At 46.7% G+C, this 17832-nt stretch overlaps 1 protein-coding gene across 1 annotated transcript; it reads right to left on the bottom strand.

Moving 5' to 3' along the window:
- Positions 1 to 2519: 2519 nt before the first annotated feature.
- GDF3 (growth differentiation factor 3) lies at positions 2520 to 8486 on the bottom strand (the record flags this gene model as incomplete). The annotated part of the gene is made up of 2 exons (XM_080705556.1): positions 2520 to 3352; positions 8219 to 8486. The coding sequence occupies 2 exons, from the start codon at positions 8484 to 8486 to the stop codon at positions 2520 to 2522; spliced, it is 1101 nt and encodes a 366-aa protein (XP_080561682.1).
- Positions 8487 to 17832: the final 9346 nt, after the last annotated feature.

The following is a 17832-nucleotide window of genomic DNA, read 5'->3' as shown; positions in this document are numbered from 1 at the left end:
ATCCCATTTTATTTTTATTTTTTCAGTACTGCGGATGAAACCCAGTAGAACTCAGGTACATTCTACCTTCAAGCTACACCCCCAGCCCTATTTATTTATTTATTTATTTATTTATTTATTTATTTATTTTTCTTTCTTTTTTTTTTTTTGTGGGCTTGGGGATGGAACCCAGGGGCATTCGACCTCTGAGCTATAATCCCTGCTCTATTTTTTATACTTTATTTTGAAACAGGGTCCCACTGAGTTGTGGAGGGCCTCACCTCAATAGCTGAGGCTGTCCATGGACCTCCATCCTCCCGTCTCAGCCTCAGCCTCCTGAATGCTGGGATTACAAGCGTGTGCCACCAAACCTGGCTGAGACCCTGCTTCAAAATAAAAAAAAAATAAAAAAATAAAAAAGCCGGGTGTGGTGCCGCAAGCTTGTAATCCCAGCATTTGGGAGGCTGAGACCGGAGGTCGTGGACAGCCTCAGCTACTTAGTGAGGCCCTCCACAACTCAGTGAGACCCTGTTTCAAAATAAAGAAAAAAAAAATAGGGCAGAGGGTTTAGCTCGGAGGTAGAATGCCCCTGGGTTCCATCCCCAGACACACACACACAGACACACACACACACACACACACACACAGAAAAAAAAATAGGACTGGGCCTGCAGCTGAGAGGTGGACAGCCTTTGTTTAGTACTATAAACCGGGCGTGGTGGCCCACGTTTGTAATCCCAGCATTTGGGAGGCTGAGACAGGATCGCGGTTCGCAGACAGCCTCAGCCACTGAGTGAGGCCCTCCACAACTCAGTGAGACCCTGTTTCAAAATAAAGAAAAAAAAAATAGGGCAGGAGGTGTATGTAGCTCAGAGGTCGAATGCCCCTGGGTTCCATCCCCAGACCCGCAAAAACAAAAAACAAACATAATTCTTAATACTATTTAAAAAAAAAAGAAGAAAAGAAGAAAACAGGGTCTCACTAAAAGGCGGAGGCTGGCCTCCAAACTGAAATCCTCCCATCTCCTGTCTGTCTCCCAAGTGCTGGGATTACAACCACGCGCACCACTCCCGGCTTTATTGATTTTTTTTTTATTATTGTTCCAGGAGACTTTTAACATTATTACCCTAGAAGCCTGAAACTTTCCTATCACTCACCACATTTTAACAATTATCATTTATTATTAATATTTTGAAAGATGAAAATAATAGTTTGTGGCTAAAACAACCATTTTCTGTCTTTCTGTGTGTATGTGGTGCTGGAGATTGGACCCAGGGGCATTCTACCTCTGAGCTACATTCTCAGACCTATTTTCCTTTTTATTTGTAGACGGGCCCTCACAAAGTTGCTGAGGCTGGCTTCAAGACTGCAATCCTCCTGTCTCAGCTCCCAAATGCGGGGATTACAGATATGGGCCACCATGCCTGGCGTGCGTGCGTGCGTGCATGCGTGCGTGTGTGTAGTACTGGGGGTGGAACCCAGAGGCATTCAACCTTCGAGCTACACCCCTTGCCCTATTTTTATTTTGAAACAGGGTCTCACTAAGTTGTGGAGGGCCTCACTAAGTAGCTGAGGCTGTCCTCGTACTGAGATCCTCCTTTCTCAGCCTCCCAAGTATGGGGATCACAAGTGTGCACCATCACGCCTGGCTCTATTTTATTTTTATTTGGAAACAGAGCCTACCAGGTTCTTGAGACCCTCATTACTTGCCGAGGCCATCCTCAAACCTGCAATCCTCCTGTCTCAGCCTTCTAAGTACTGGGATTACAAACCTGCGCTACCAACACACGGCTCAGAGCATTGATAATTATGGCTGATCATAATTATGAATGAGAGAGCCGGGCGTGGTGGCGCACGCTTGTAATCCCAGCATTTAGGAGGCTGAGACCTGGAGGATCGTGGTTCGCGGCCAGCCTCAGCTACTTAGTGAGGCCCTCTGCAACTCAGTGAGACCCGGTTTCAAAATAAAGAATAAAAAATAGGGCAGGGGTGTAGCTCGGAGGTCAAATGCCCCTGGGTTCCATCCCCAGACCCGCAAAAATTAAAAAAAAAAAATTATGAATGTGAGCCGGGCATGGTGGCGCACACTTGTAATCCCAGCATTCGGGACACTGAGAGAGGAGGACCATGGTTCGAGGACAACCTCAGCTACTACTTAGGCCCTTTACAACTCAGGGAGACCCTTTTCAAAATAAAGAATAAAACGTAGGGCTGGGACTGTAGCTTGGAGGATGAATGCCCCTAGGTTCCATCCCCAGTACCGAAAAAAAAAAAAAAAAAAAAAAATATATATATATATATATATATATACATACATACATACATACATACATACATACATAAATGATTGTCTTCAGATCCGAAAGGTCATAAGCCAGATAAGTAGCTTTATTAGAAGATAACCCAAAGAGCTTTTCTTCTATTCCTAGTTCATGCCTTGCTGTGGTTTACTTGCTGTCTGCTGTGCTAGGGAGGGAGCCCAGGCCAGGGCTCTGCCACTGAGCGGGCTCCAGGAGCCGCCTGTGCCCGCTCCCGAGGTCCTACCCACACCCACACTCGTCCACCACCATGTCTTCGTAATGTTGGAGAATGATGTTGTCGTTGTTGTCTTGGTAGAGCATGGAGATGGGAGAGAGCTTGGTCGGGACACAGACGGCCTGGGGCACCTGCGGGTCGGCCGCGTGCATCAGCGCCTGCATGAACGCGTGATTGGAGCTGTTCACGGAGGTGCTCAGGGAGAAGGGACAGTCTCCGTGACAGTAATTGGCCATGAACCCCTTGGGGGCAATGATCCATCGGTGCCAACCCAGGTCCCGGAAGCTGACGAATAGCTGGTGGCGTTGGCAGAGGGTCTTGTGGGGGGCCGTGGGCGCGTGTCTGGCCGCCCGCCTCCTTTTCCGAGAAGCAGAGGGACAGTGCTCAGGGTCGAGGGTGACCACCAGCAGGGAGGCACGCAGGGACTGTCTCAGTCGGGCGCAGGTAGCCTCTCGCTGAAAACCCGCCCCGGCGTGGCTGTCCCCTCTGACCAGGATCTCCAGGAACAGGCCCACGTTCTCCTGGGGGCTCTGAGTCCACACCTTGGCCACATCCAGCAGGTTGAAGTGAAGGGTCCCCTGAGGCCGGGGGACAGACTGCAGCGCGAACAACTTACCTGGCTTAGGCACCGGCTGTCGCCACATCTGCGGCTCCTGTATCAAGAACAGAGCCAATTCCAACCCCGGTTCCAGCGAGTAGTAAGAATTGGGCCCCAAGTCCAGGTCCAGCCTGGCCAGCGTCAACTGCTCCTTCCCTCGGATAGCAGACAGGTTAAAATAGAGGTGCTTCTGTAGGCAGGAGCCATCTTGCCAGAGGTGCTTAGAGAAGAGAAAGGCGCCTAGGCAGGAGGAGACACGGGAGAGCGTATTTGATTTCATCTCTGCCTATGTGAGACACGGTACCAAAACACTCACACAGACGAAACTGGGTGCAGGAGGATCGCGGGTCGAGGCCAGCCGCTGCAAATTAGCAAGACCTTCGACAGCTTTGTGTCCCTGTTTCCAAACAAAAAATAAAATAGGACTGTGCCAGTACATTAGGGGTAGAACGCTTCTGGGTTCATTTCCAGACACACACACATATACACACAAACACATAGAGACACATTCTTTTTTTGTGTGTGTATGTGGTCCTGGTGATTAAATCCAGGGACATTCTACCTCCAAGTTATCCCCCTAGCTTTATTTTATTCTTTATTTTTTATATTTATTTATTTACTTATTTATTTTTGCAGTACTGGGGATGGAACCCAGGGGCATTCTGTCTCCAAGCTACACCCCCTACCCTATTATTATCATTATTATTATTTATTATTATTATTTTTTTTTTTTTTTGGTGATACTGGGGATGGAACCCTTCTATCTGCGGGGTACACTCCCAGACCTATTTTATATTTTATTTGGAAACAGGGTATCACTAAGTAGCTGAGGCTGGCTACAAACCTGTGCTATCGTCCTGTCTCCGCCTCCCAAGTGCAGGGATTATAAGGGTGCACCACCACGCCCGGTATCAGCCCTATTTTTTATTCTTTATTTTGAAACAGGGTCTCACTAAGTTGTGGAGGGCCTCCCTAAGTAGCTGAGGCTGTCCACGAACCGTGATCCTCTGGTCTCAGCCTCCCAAAGGCTGGGATTACAAGCGTGCGCCACCACATCCGGCTTATTCTTTATTTTATTTATTTATTTTTTTCAGGTCTGGGGATGGAACCCAGCGGCATTTGACTTCCGAGCTACACTTCCTGCCCAATTTTTTATTCTTTATTTTGAAACAGGGTCTCACTGAATTGCAAAGGGCCTCACTAAATAGCTGAGGCTGTCTGAGAACCGCGATCCTCCCAAATGCTGGGATTACAAGCGTGTGCCACCACGCCCTGCTTATTATTTTAAAACAGGGTCTCACTAAATAGCTGAGGCTGGCCATGAACCTGCGATCCTCCTGTCTCAGCCTCCCAAGTCCTGAGAGTACAAGTGTGTGTCACCATGCCCAGTTTAAGGATGACACATTCTAAATTTCTATTTACATACAGTTCACAAACTGGGGGGTAGGGGTGTGGCTCACTGGTAGAGCACTGGCCAAGGGTGCAGGAGGCCCTAGGTTCAATCCAAAGCACTATTTTTTTTTTTTAATAGAAACCAGAAAAACTAACACACACTTTTAGATGTCAGATAATGAGGGATTGGTGTCAGAGGAGCAGGAAGGTCCTGCGGTGCCCATCAGTTCTGTCTCTTGATCTGGGTGCTGGTTGTTCCTTGAAAACTCACTGAGTTGTTCCTCATGACTTGTGTTCTTCTGAATGCATGCTACACTCCAATAAGCTTTTTTTTTTTCCCTTTTTTGCAGTACTGGGGATGGAACCCAGAGGCATTCTGTCTCTGAACTACACTCCAAGCCCTATTTTTTATTCTTTATTTTGAAACAGGGTCTCACTGAGTTGCAAAGGGCCTCACTAAGTAGCTGAGGCTGGCCACGAATTTCTATCCTCTGTCTCAGCCTCCCAAATGCTGGGATTACAAATATGCGCCACCAAGCCCAGCTATTCCTAGCTTTTTAAAATTTTATATTTTGTAACAGAGTCTCACTAGGTTGCTGAGGTTGGCCTGGGACCTGTGATCTTCCTGTCTCAGCCTTCTAAATAATGAGATCACGGGCATGTGCCATCATGCCTGGGTTAATAAATTTTGTGTGTGTGTATGTGTGTGTGTGTGTGTGTGTGTGTGTGTGTGTGTGGTGTGTTTTGCTGAGGATCAAATCCAGGGCCTCATGCATGCTCTACCACTGAGCAATATCCCGAGATCAATGGGCTTCCTCTTATGCATGCATGCATGCATGTATATATGTATATATTTTGTGGTAATGCAGATTGAACCCTGGGCCATTCTACCTATGAACTACACCCCCAGCCCTATTTTATTTTTTATTTGGAAGCAGGGTCTAGGCCGGGCGTACCACCAAAATAAATAAATAAAAAAGGAAACAGGGTCTCAGTTACTGAAGCTGGCTTTGAACCTCCTGTCTCAGCCTCCTAAGTACTGGGATGGGGTAGGCACGCACCACTGTGCCCGGCTAGTTTTTCAAATAATTTCAGTTAAATTGTGAAGAGTGACAATTCTCATTCTATAAGCTCTTGATATGGCAAGATTTCCTTGTCAATCCTTGTATTTTCGAAGTTTTACCTAGTCCCTGGCTCACAGCGGGTATCCAGTACGTGCTTCTAGGACAAATACATATTTAAATATCCTCTTCCCCCCCTTTGTAAAACTGGCTACAGCTCTCATTCCTGAACCCCTGAGAAGAAGCTTAGAAATGCAGATTGTCAAGGCAGCATCTCAGATTTAGAATAAGAATTGGGTGCTGGACAGAAATCTGTGCTTAATAGAAGACCTGGGTAACTGGTGGGTGGTCAGCTCAGGAAACGAGGGGGACCGGCACCCACTCGGATTCTTATGTAAAGGTCTGAAAACTCCCCACACACTGTAATGGAGAGGGAAGGGAGAGAGCGCAGGATTTAGAGCTGACAGAGCTCCAGACTTTTGGCCCTGTTGGCTTATAAAAGGCACCAGGCAGCTGGGCACGGTGGAGCAGGCTTGAGTTTTAATCACATATTTATTTTGTGATACCGGGGGTTGAACCCAGAGGCACTCTACCTTCGCCACCACGCCCGGCTTTTATTGCTTATTTCGAAACAGGGCCTCAGCCGGGCATGGTGGCGCACGCTTGTAATCCCAGCATTCGGGAGGCTGAGATGGCAGGATCGAGGTTCACGGACAGCCTCAGGTACTTAGTGAGGCTCTCTTCAACTTACTGAGACCCTGTTTCAAATAAAGAATAAAGAATAGGGCAGGGGATGTAGCTCGGAGGTCAAATGCCTCTGGGTTCCATCCCCAGACCTGCGAAAGAAAGAAAGAAAGAAAGAAAGAAAGAAAGAAAGAAAGAAAGAAAGAAAGAAAGAAAGAAAGAAAACAAAAAATAGGACTGAAGACAGGCATGGTGGCACACGCTTGTAATGCCAGCATTTGGGAGGCTGAGACTGGAGGATCGTGGTTTGCCAATAGCCTCAGCTACTTAGGTCCTTCGCAACTTAGTGAGACCCTGTTTAAAAATAAAAAATAAAAAATAGGGCAAGGGGTATAGCGCAAAGGTCGAATGCCCCTAGGTTCCATCCCCAGACCCCCCACACACACACACACAAAATAGGGCTGGGGATGTAGCTTAGAGGTAGAATGCCCCTGGGTTCTATCCCCAGTACTGAAAAAAAGAAAGAAAATAATAAAAGAAACCGGGTCTCATTAGGTTGATGAGAGTCTCAGTGCTTGCTGAGGCTGTCCTCAAACCTGCAATACTCAAGTCTCAGCCTCAAGTACAGGGATTACAGGCGTGTTCCACCACTCCTGAACACTTAAATTCCACCCTCATATTTTTTTTTTTTTTTTTTTTTTGCAGGTCTGGGATGGAACCCAGGGGCATTTGACCTCCAAGCTGCATCCCCTGCCCTATTTTTTATTGTTTTTTTTTTTGAAACCGGGTCTCACTGAGTTGCAGAGGGCCTCACTAAATAGCTGAGGCTGTCCGTGAACCGCGATCCTCCGGTCTCAGCTTCCCAAATGCTGGGATTACAAGGGTGTGCCACCACATCCGGCACCCCCAACCTTTTTTAATTTTTATTTTGAAACAGGATCTCAGATTTACTAAGGGACTGGCAAAATTGCTGAAGCTAACTTTGAACCTGCAATCCTCTAGTCTCAGCGACCTAAATTCTGGGATTATAAATTCTGGTGTGTACCGCCAGCCGGGCGTGGTGGCGCACGCTTGTAATCCCAGCATTCGGGAGGCTGAGACCTGGAGGATTGCGGTTCGCGGACAGCCTCAGCTACTTATTGAGGCCCTCTGCAACTCAGTGAGACCCGGTTTCAAAATAAAGAATAAAAAATAGGGCAGGGGTGTAGCTCGGAGGTCAAATGCCCCTGGGTTCCATCCCCAGATCCGCAAAAAAAAAGAGTGCGTACCGCCAGCCCGGCTGGATGATCTTGAATTGGTCACCGGTTTCCTTCTATCTCAGCCTCAATATCCTTATTGTTCAAGAGTTTGCCAGAGCCAGGCATGGTGACGCTGGTTTGTAATCCTAGTATTTGGGAGGCTGAGACGGGAGGATTGTAGGTTCACAGCCAGTCTCAGCAATTTAGTAGGGCCCTCTGCAATTTAGTGAGACCCTGTTTCAAAAAAAAAAAAAAAAAAGGTCTGGGAGTGTAGCTCAGAGGTAGAAATGCCCCTGGGTTCAATCCCTAGTACCAAACACACACACACACACACACACACACACACACACACACACACACACACACACACACACACAGCTTAAGTTGACATTCGCTTTTGCTTTGGTACTGGGGATTGAACCCAGGGCCATTCTACCTCTGCGGTATGCCCCACCTCCCCCCCTCACTTTTTATTTTTTGTGGTACTGGAAACTGAACCCAGAGACAATCTATCTCTGAACTAGATCCTCAGCTTTTGGAACAGAGTCAAAATTGCTGAAGGGGTCTCACTAAATTGCTGAGGCTGGCCCCTAACCTGCGATCTTCCTGTCTCAGCTTCCCAAGTACTGGGATGGCAGCCGTGCCTGGCTGCATCCTCAACTGTAATTCCTCTTGTCTCTTTCACACCACCCACTGCAGAGGGTCCTCTGGGAATCACCCCGGCCCCTTACCTTGGTCCTGGAGAAGCCGAAGCTTGTCCCCGCGGACACCCAGCTCCTCCACGTAGCACAAATCCCGCGGGGTGCCAGTGCTGGAGGCTGCCTCCTGACCTTGGAAGATTTTCTTCATGATATAAGGCACCGGCTGGAATGCGTGCGGCGAAGGCACTTTGTCTAAGCCCAGAAACTGGAGAAAGTCATGTTTTTGAAATTGAAGCGTCTGGCCCAAGGCCAATGTGAACAGCAAGCAGATAGGGGAGACTGGCTGAGAAGGAGGCATGTCCTCAGCGGTGAGGCTGGCCTCAGACTGCCCTGCAGCCTGCCCGCTCTGCCCCCCTATCTGATGCAGGTAATCAGGTGTGAACTGCTCTCCTGAGGCAACTGAATAGGAAGAGCTCCCGCTCGCTTGCTCGTTCGCGCCCCCCACCTCTCTTTCCCTGGGAAAGTAAAGCAAGGAGAGAGAGAGAGAGAGAGAGAGAGAAAGAGAGAGAGAGAGAGAGAGAGAGAGAGAGAGAGAGAGAGAGGAGAAGAGAAGAGAAAAGAGAGAGAGAGAGACAGACAGACAGACAGACAGAGAGAGAGAGACTGGCGTGGTGGCACACACTTGTAATCCCAGCATTTGGGAGGCTGAGACGGGAGGATCGGGGTTTGTGGACAGCCTCAGCTACTTGGTGAGGCCCTTTGCAACTCAGCAAGACTCTGTTTCGAAAGAGTTAAAAATAAAAAAAGCTGGGCGTGGTGGCGCACACTTCTAATCCCACTGCTCTTGGGAGGCTGAGGCTGAGACAGGAGGATCACACAGGTCCGAAGCCAGCCTCAGCTACTTAGTGAGGCTCTCAGCAACTTAGTGAGACCCTGTTTCAAAATAAAATAGAAAATAGGTCTGAGGGTATAGTAGCCTGGAGGTAGAAAAGCCCCTGGGTTTCACCCCCAGTACAAGAAAGAAAGAAAGGAAGAAAGGAAGGAAGGAAGGAAGGAAGGAAGAAAGAAAGAAAGAAAGAAAGAAAGAAAGAAAGAAAGAAAGAAAGAAACAGGGCTGGGGTGTAGCTAGAGGTAGAATGCCCCTGGTTTCCATCCCCAGTACAGAAAGAAAGAAAGAAAGACAGACAGAAAGAAAGACAGAAAGAAAGAAAACAGGGCTGGGGTGTAGCTAGAGGTAGAATGCCCCTGGGTTCCGCCCCAGTACCAGAAAGAAAGAAAGAAAGAAAGAAAGAAAGAAAGAAAGAAAGAAAGAAAGAAAGAAAAGGAGAGAAAAATCACTAATGCATAGACATAAACTTTCCAGCGACCCGAAATTTTTCAGTGGACAGAACAGGAAGCAGATGTGTGATTTGTTCGTTTTTCTCCAAGCCAGCCAGGAGTTGTGTCACCTGTAATCCAGCTCTGCAGGCTAAACCAGGCAGACTGCAGGTAGGAGGAATGTAATTTAGTGAGACTTTGTTTTAAAACAAAAAGTAAACTGGGCATTGTGCCACACATCTGTAACCCCTGTGCTTGGGAGGGTCTCAGGTTCATGGCCAGCCTCAGTGAGATACTTTTTCCAAATAAAAAATTAAATAGAGGGTCAGGCATGGTGGCACAAACTCCTAATCCCAGCATTTGGGAGGCTAAAATAGGAGGATCGAGGTATTGAACAGCCTCAGCTACTTAGTGAGGCCCTCTGCAACTCAGTGAGACCCTGTTTCGAAATAAAGAATAAAAAATAGGGCTGGGGATGTAGCTCGGAGGTCAAATGTCCCTGGGTTCCATCCCCAGTACAAAAAGAAAAAAAAGAAAGAAATGGGAGCTGGGTGTGGGGAGTGCTTTCAATCCCAGTACTTGGGAGGCTGAGATTGGAGGGTCGCAGGTTCAAAGCCAGCCTCAACAATTTAGCAAGGCTCTCAGAAACCTAATGAAACCCTGTTTTCAAATAAGAAATAAACTCAGGCTGGTGGTTTAGCTTGGAGGTAGAATACCTGTGGGTTCAATTTCCAGTACCAAAAATAAATAAATAAGGTATTAATTAATTAATTAAAGTAAAGTAAAAAAGGAACCAGGCATGGTGGTGCATGCTTGGAATTTCAGTATTTGGGAAGCTGATCACAGGTTCTCAGCCAGCCTCAGCAACTTAGTGAGGCTCTTAGCAACTAGTGAGACTGTTTCAAAATAAAGAATTGAAGCTGGGCATGGTGGTACACACTTGTAATCTCAGTACATGGGAAGCTGAAGCAGGAGGATCATAGGTTCAAAGCCAGCCTCAGCAACTTAGCAAGCCTCTCAGCAACTCAGTTTCCAAATAAAAAATATAAATGGAATGGGGGTGTGGCTCAGAGGTAGAATGCCTCTGGGTTCAATCCCCAGTACCAAAACATTAGTAATAACAACAACAATAATAAAATTATTTTAATTTTATTAGACCCTGGGTTCAATCTCCAGCACCAAACACACAAAATAAGCCGGGCGTGGTGGCACACGCTTGTAATCCCAGAATTCAGGAGGCTAAGATAGGAGGATTGGTGTTCGCAGACAGCCTCAGCTACTTAGTGAGGCCCTCTGCAACTCAGTGAGACCCTGTTTCAAAATAAAGAATAAAAGCCGGGCGTGGTGGCGCACGCTTGTAATCCCCGCGCTTGGGAGGCTGAGACAGGAGGATCACACGGGTTCGAAGCCAGCCTCAGCTACTTAGTGAGGCTTTCAGCAACTTAGTGAGACCCTGTTTCCAAATAAAAAATATAAAAAAGCTCTGGGAGTATAGCCCGGAGATAGAAAGCCTCTGAGTTCCACCCCCAGTACCACCAAGAAAGAAAGAAAGAAAGAAAGAAAGAAAGAAAGAAAGAAAGAAAGAAAGAAAGAAAGAAAAGAAAAGAAAAATAGGGCAGGGGATGTAGCTCAGAGGTAGAATGCCCTGGGTTCCATCTCCAGACCCCCCCCCACACACACACACACAAAGTAAAATAGTGGCAGGTGTAGCTCAGAGTTAGAACACCCCTGGGTTTTTTCTCTAGAACTGCAAAAATAGAACAAGAAAATCAATTAACAATGAAGCATCTCTGGGAACACAACAGCAAATATTTCAAATAAATAAATAAAATAGGAGCCAAGCGTGGTGGTACAGGCTTGTAATCCCTGCGCTTGGGAGGCTGAGACAGGAGGATCACACAGGTTTGAAGCCAGCCTCAGCTACTTAGTGAGGCCCTCTGCAACTCAGTGAGACCCGGTTTCAAAATAAAGAATAAAAAAATAGGGCAGGGGATGTAGCTCAGAGGTCAAATGCCCCTGGGTTCCATCCCAGACCTGCAAAAAAAAAAATATATATATATATTATATTGTATTATAATATAATATATATTATATTATATTATAATATAATATATATAATAATAAGGTGGGCATAGTGGTGCGGGCTTATAAGTACTTGGGAGTACTGGGAAGTACTTGGGAGGCTGAGACAGGAGGATAGCAGGTTCAAAGCCAGCCTCAGCAATTTAGGAGGCCATAAACAACTCAGTGAGACCCCGTTTCCAAATAGTACCAAAAAAAGGCCTGGGGATGTAGCACAGAGGTAGAATGCCACTGGTTCAATCTCCAGTACCACATACACACACACAAAATAAAAAAATAAGAAGTACGAATAACAAGAAGTTCTGGTGCTGAGTGAATACCTCTCAGCCTCTGACGTCTTCGGTGATCGGCAGGGGTCCCCTCCAGCCCGGTCTCCTCCCACCGCCTGCTCCCCCGAGCTTTCCTGGGAATTCCTACCTTCTCAGAGCCTTCACAGACCAAGTTCAAAGGTCTCCAATGGCACACACTTCCCCACTGGCAGAACAGATAAGGAATTTACCTCCCTGGACCCCAGCCCTGAGTGGTGCCTCCCTGGGCGCTTATCACCAGGCTGTCACCAGGGACAGACAGACAGACAGACAGTAAACAGGACAATAGCAGACCCTGACATTCCCGATACACAACCTCAAGTGGCTCTCCACGCTCCCGTTTCATTTTGTTTTTGTACTGAGGATTGAACTAAGGGGTATTCTACCTCTAAACAACACCCCGAACCTATTTTTTTATTATTTCTTTATTTTTGTGTGTGTGCATGTGGTACTGGGGATGGAACCCCAGGGCCTTCTACCTCCAGGCTATACCTTCAGACCTATTTCATATTTTATTTGGAAACAGGGTCTCACTAAGTTACTGAGAGCCTAAGCTGCTGAGGCTGGCTGCTAACCTGGAGCTCCTCCTGTTTCAGACTTCCAAGTACTGGGATTACAAGCTTGGGCCACCACACCCAGCATATTTTTTTTTTTTTTTTTTTGGCAGTACTGAGAATGGAACCCAGGAAGGGGCATTCTACCTCTGAGATACACGGCCTGCCCTATTTTTTATTCTTTTTTTTTTTTTTTTTTTTTGGTGGTACTGGGGGTGGAACCCAGGGACTTTTCTACCTCCAAGCTATACTCCCAGACCTATTTTATATTTTATTTGGAAACAGGGTCTCACTAAGTTGCTGAGAGCCTAAGTAGCTGAGGCTGGCTTCGAACCCGTGCGATCCTCCTGTCTCAGCCTCCTAAGCCAGGGAATTACAAGTGTGCGCCATCACACCTGGCTATTCTTTTTTTTTTTTTTTTTTTGGTGGTACTGGGGATGAAACCCAGGGACCTTCTACCTCTGGGCTACATACACTCTCAGACCTATTTTATGTTTTATTTGGGAACAGATTTTTTGGGGTTTTTGGGGGGTTTTTTGCGGGTCTGGGAATGGAACCCAGGTGCATTCGACCTCCGAGCTACATCCCCTGCTCTATTTTTTAATTCTTTATTTTGAAACCAGGTCTCACTGAGTTGCAGAGGGCCTCACTAAGTAGCTGAGGCTGTCCGCGAACCACGATCCTCTGAGTCTCAGCCTCTTGAATGCTGGGATCACAAGCATGCCCCACCACGCCCCGGAGAAACAGGGTCTCTTAAGCCAGCTGAGGCTGACTTCGAACCTGTGCGATCCTCCTGTCTCAGCCTCCTAAGCACCGGGATTCCAAGCCTGCCCCACCATGCTCAATTTATTATTTTTTTGAAACAGGGTCTCACTAGTTGTTGAGGACCTCACTAAGCAGCTGAGGCTATCCGCGAACCTCGATGCTCTGGTCTCAGCCTCCTGAATGCTGGGATTACAAGATTGCACCACCATGCCTGGCTAATTCTTTATTTTGAAACGGTCTCACTAAGGAGGGCCTAAGTAGCTGAGGCTGGCCTCGAACCTGTGATCCTCTTGCCTCAATCTCCCAAGCACTGGGTTTACAGGCAGACATGGACCGCCATACCTGGCTACACTCTTGGTTTTTTGTTTTGTTTTGTTTTTTGATATGTATGCTGGGGATGGAAACCAGGGGCATTCTACCTCCAAGCTATATCCCCAGCCCTACTTTTTATTCTTTAGTTTAAAACAGGGTCTCTAGCTGGGCGTGGTGACACATGTTTGTAATCCCAGCATTTGGGAGGAGAGGATCATGGTGCGCGGACAGCCTCAGCTACTTAGTGAGGCCCTCTGCAACTTAGTGAGACCCGGTTTCAAAATAAAGAATAAAAAATAGGGCTGAGGGTGTAGCTCAGAGGTAGAATATCCCTGGGTTCCATCCTCAGACCTGCAAAAAAAAAAAAAAAAAAAAAAAAGAAAGAAAGAATAAAAAATAGGGCAGGGGGTGTACCTCAGAGGTCGAATTCCCCTGGGTTCCATCCCCAGATCCGCAAAACAAAAAACAAAGAAAACACGGTCTCACTGAGTTGCAGAGGGCCTCACTAAATAGCTGAGGCTGTCCAAGAACCATGATCCTCCTGTCTCAGCCTCCCAAATGCTGGGATTACAAACTTGCTCCACCACGCCCCGGCTCTGTGTGTGTGTGTGTGTGTGTGTGTGTGTGTGTGTGGTAACAGGGATGGAACCCAGGGGCATTCTACCTTCAAGTCACACCCTCAGCCCTATCTTTTTAATTCTTTATTTTGAACCAAGGTCGCACTAAGTTGCAGAGGCAGGAGTACTGGGGTACAAGTGTGCACCACCACACCCCGTTCTGCTCTCTGATTCTGCAAAGATAACAAAAATATTCATGCTTAAATGTCAAAATTATCTAAAAGATAACCCTCCAAGCCTGTAGAACAAAGACAACAAAAAAGTGCCCCTTCTCCTTTAAATTGAAATTTGATAAGGATTTTCTTGGATAAGAAAGTAGTAGGCCTTCCACTCTCAGATAAGCAACTCTGAAAGGTCTCTTGGTTTAAGAGGTCAGATGTTGAACAATGAAGACCCCTTGGTGATCTTTTGTCTTAGGGTTGACCTCTTTGACCTCTTTAGAGGTTGAGGAACTCCAAGTTTATCTTTGCTGTGGAAGGGAGGCTAAAGCCCGAAATTTAGAGGCCAGCTCAGGAGAGGCAGCGAGGGAGCGTGGCGGGAACAAACTAGTGGCTGAATCTACAAGTTTTAAGGAATAGCAAAAAAGAGAAAAACCCAAATTGTTTCAAAATGAGGTGTGTGAATTCTAAGCCAGGCACAGTGGTGCTCACCTGTAATCCCAGTACTTGGGAGGCTGAGGTTCGTGGACAGCCTCAGCTACTTAGTGAGATCCTGTTTTGAAATAAAGATAGGGCCGGGTGTGGTGGCGCATGCTTTTAATACCAGAGCTTAGGAGGCTGAGACAGGAGGATCGCACAGGTTCAGAGCCAGCCTCGGCTACTTAGTGAGGCTCTCAGCAACTTAGTGACACCCTGTTTCCAAATAAAATATAAAAAATAGGCCTTGGAGTATAGCCCAGAGGTAGAAAGCCCCTGGGTTCCACCCGCAGTACCTAAATAAATAAATATAAATAAAATGTATCTGGGAGTATAGCCCAGAGGTAGAAAAGCCCCTGGGTTCCACTACCAGTACCACTATATAAATAAATTAATTAATTTAATTAATAGGGCTGGGGTGTAGCTCAAAGGTACAATGTCGCTGGGTGCTGGGTTCAATCTCCAGTACCACAAAAATATAAATAAAAAAATAAATAAAACAAATAAAATAAAAATAAATAAAATAAATAGGTGTGGTAGCATGTAATTGAAATCCCAGTACTGGGGAACCTGAGACAGGAGGATCACAGGTTCAAGGCCAGTCTCAGCAAGCACTGAGACTCATCGATGTAGAGAAACCTTGTTTTAATATAAAAATAAAATAGGGCTAGAGGTGTCATTTGAAGGGAAAATGGCCCTGAGTTCAGGCCCAGTACCAAAGTAAATAAATAAAATAGGAACCAGGCGTGGTGGCCCAGGCTTGTAATCCCCACGCTTGGGAGGTGGAGACAGGAGAATCACTCAGATTTGAAACCAGCCTCAGCTACTTAGTGAGGCTCTCAGCAACTTAGTGAGACCCTGTTTCCAAATAAAGTATAAAAAATAGGTCTGGGAGTGTAGCCCGGAGGTAGAAAAGCCCCTGGGTTCCACCCCTAGTACCACCCCCCCCAATAAAAAAGGGAATAAAAAATAGGGCTGGGGTGTAGCTTGGAGGTACAACACCCCTGGGAGGCTGAGACAGGAGGATTGCAGTTCATGGACAACTTCTCTACTTAGTAAGGCCCTCCTCAACCTAGTGTGATCCTGTTCAAATAAAAGATAAAAAAATAGGGCAGGAGTTGTAGCTCGGAGGTTGAATGCTCCTGTGTTCCATCCCCAGACCAGCAAAAAAAAAAAAAAAAAAAAAGGGTCTGGGGTTGTAGCTCAGAAGTAGATTGTCCAGTACTACTAAATAAATAAATAAGTAAGTAAGTAAATAAATAAATAAATAAATGGGTTTTGCCCCAGGGAATGGGTTTATTACTCAGTGTGGGGTGGGCAAGGTCAGTAGCTTTAGCGATAGAAAAGAATTCCAGCATGCCCAGGTCAAAGACACAAACTGACCGGCATGGTGGCGCACTCTTGTCATCCCAGCATTCAGGAGGCTGAGACCGGAGGATCGCGGTTCGCAGACAGCCTCAGCTACTTAGTGAGGCCCTCTGCAACTCACTGAGACCCGGTTTCAAAATAAAGAACAAAAAATTGGGCAGGGGGTGTAGCTGGGAGGTCAAATGCCTCTGGGTTCCATCCCTAGACCCGCAAAAATAAAATAAAATTAAAAAAATAAAATAAAATGAGGCAGGGAGTGTAACTCGGAGGTCAAATGCCCCTGGATTCCGTCCTCAGACCCCCACACACACAAAAAAGACAAACGGGGGTTTATTTGGGAAAGTAAAAAATACATTCAAGGGAAAATGTGAGCCACCCAAAAGCCCTTTGGAAGTGCAGGCTTTTCATAGGCACTGTCGTGAGGGGGGCAGGGGGACCGCCAGGGTCCCATAGCACCAGGTGGTTCTCACAAGGTGGAGGCCTGGGCTCTCTTGGTGGTGTCTAACGTGATTCTTTTTTTTTTTTTTTTTCAGTACTGAGGATAGAACAGAACTCAGGGGCATTCTACCTCTGAGCTACAACCCCAGCACTATTATTTAATTTTATATTTATTTATTTATTTTGGTGGTACTAGGGGTGGGACTCTGAGGCTTTCTACCTCCGGGCTACACTCTCAGACCTATTTTTTAATATTTTTTATTTGGAAACAGGATCTAAGTTGCTGAGAGCCTCACTAAGTAGCTGAGGCTGGCTTCAAACCTGTGCGATCCTCCTGTCTCGGCCTCGCAAGCGCGGGGATTACAAGCGTGTGCCAACACGCCCAGCTTATTATTTAATTTTAATTTTGAGACAGGGTCCTGCTAGGTTGATGAGGTTTTGTTATTTGTTGAGGCTGTCCTTGAAACGGTTTCTTTTTTTTTGCATTACTAGGGATGAAACCCAGGAGCATTCTACCTCCAGGGTACAACCCCGGCCCTATTTTTTATTCTTTATTTTGAAACAGGGTCTCACTGAGTTGCAGAGGGCCTCACTAAGTAGCTGAGGCTGTCCGTGAACCGCGATCCTCCTGTCCCAGCCTCCCGAATGCTGGGATTGCAAGTGTGCGCCACCACGCCCGGCTTCTGCAACACTTCTGTGTCAGCCTAGTACCAAGATAACAGGCTGGAGCCCCTGGTTATATTTTATATTATTTTATTTTGCACTCCTAGGGATGGAACTCAGGCTTCCCACTTGCTAAATTCCAATACAAAGCCACACCCCAGCCTCAGGAGAAAACTCTTACTTTTCACAAGGTCCACTTACCCAGTCCTGATTCCAGCCTGATGCAATTGAAAGAAAGGAAAAAAAATTCTGAGCTGGGGAGCGCACCTGGAGAGAGCAGGTGACTCAAATGAAGTTCAGACCAGCCGGCGTGGTGGCGCTCGCTTGTAATCCCCGCCCTTGGGAGGCTGAGATGGGGATCATCGCACAGGTTCGAAGCCAGCCTCAGCTACTTAGTGAGGCTCTCAGCAACTTACTGAGACCCTGTTTCCAAGTAAAAAATATAAAATAGTTCTGGGAGTATAGCCCGGAGGTAGAAAGGCCCTGGGTTCCACCTTCGGTACCACCAATAAATAAATAAATAAATAAAGTTAGCACAAAAGAACTGGGCGTGCTGGCACACGCTTGTAATCCCAGCATTTGGGAGGCTGAGACGGGAGGATCCTTGTTGGAGGACAGCCTCAGCTACTTAGTGAGGCCCTGTTT

This window comes from Muscardinus avellanarius (genome assembly GCF_963383645.1).
Source record: "Muscardinus avellanarius genome assembly, chromosome: 11".
NCBI classification, from domain to species: domain Eukaryota; kingdom Metazoa; phylum Chordata; class Mammalia; order Rodentia; family Gliridae; genus Muscardinus; species Muscardinus avellanarius.
Note: the sequence above shows the minus strand (reverse complement) of the source record. Positions and strands in the feature narration are given on the sequence as shown.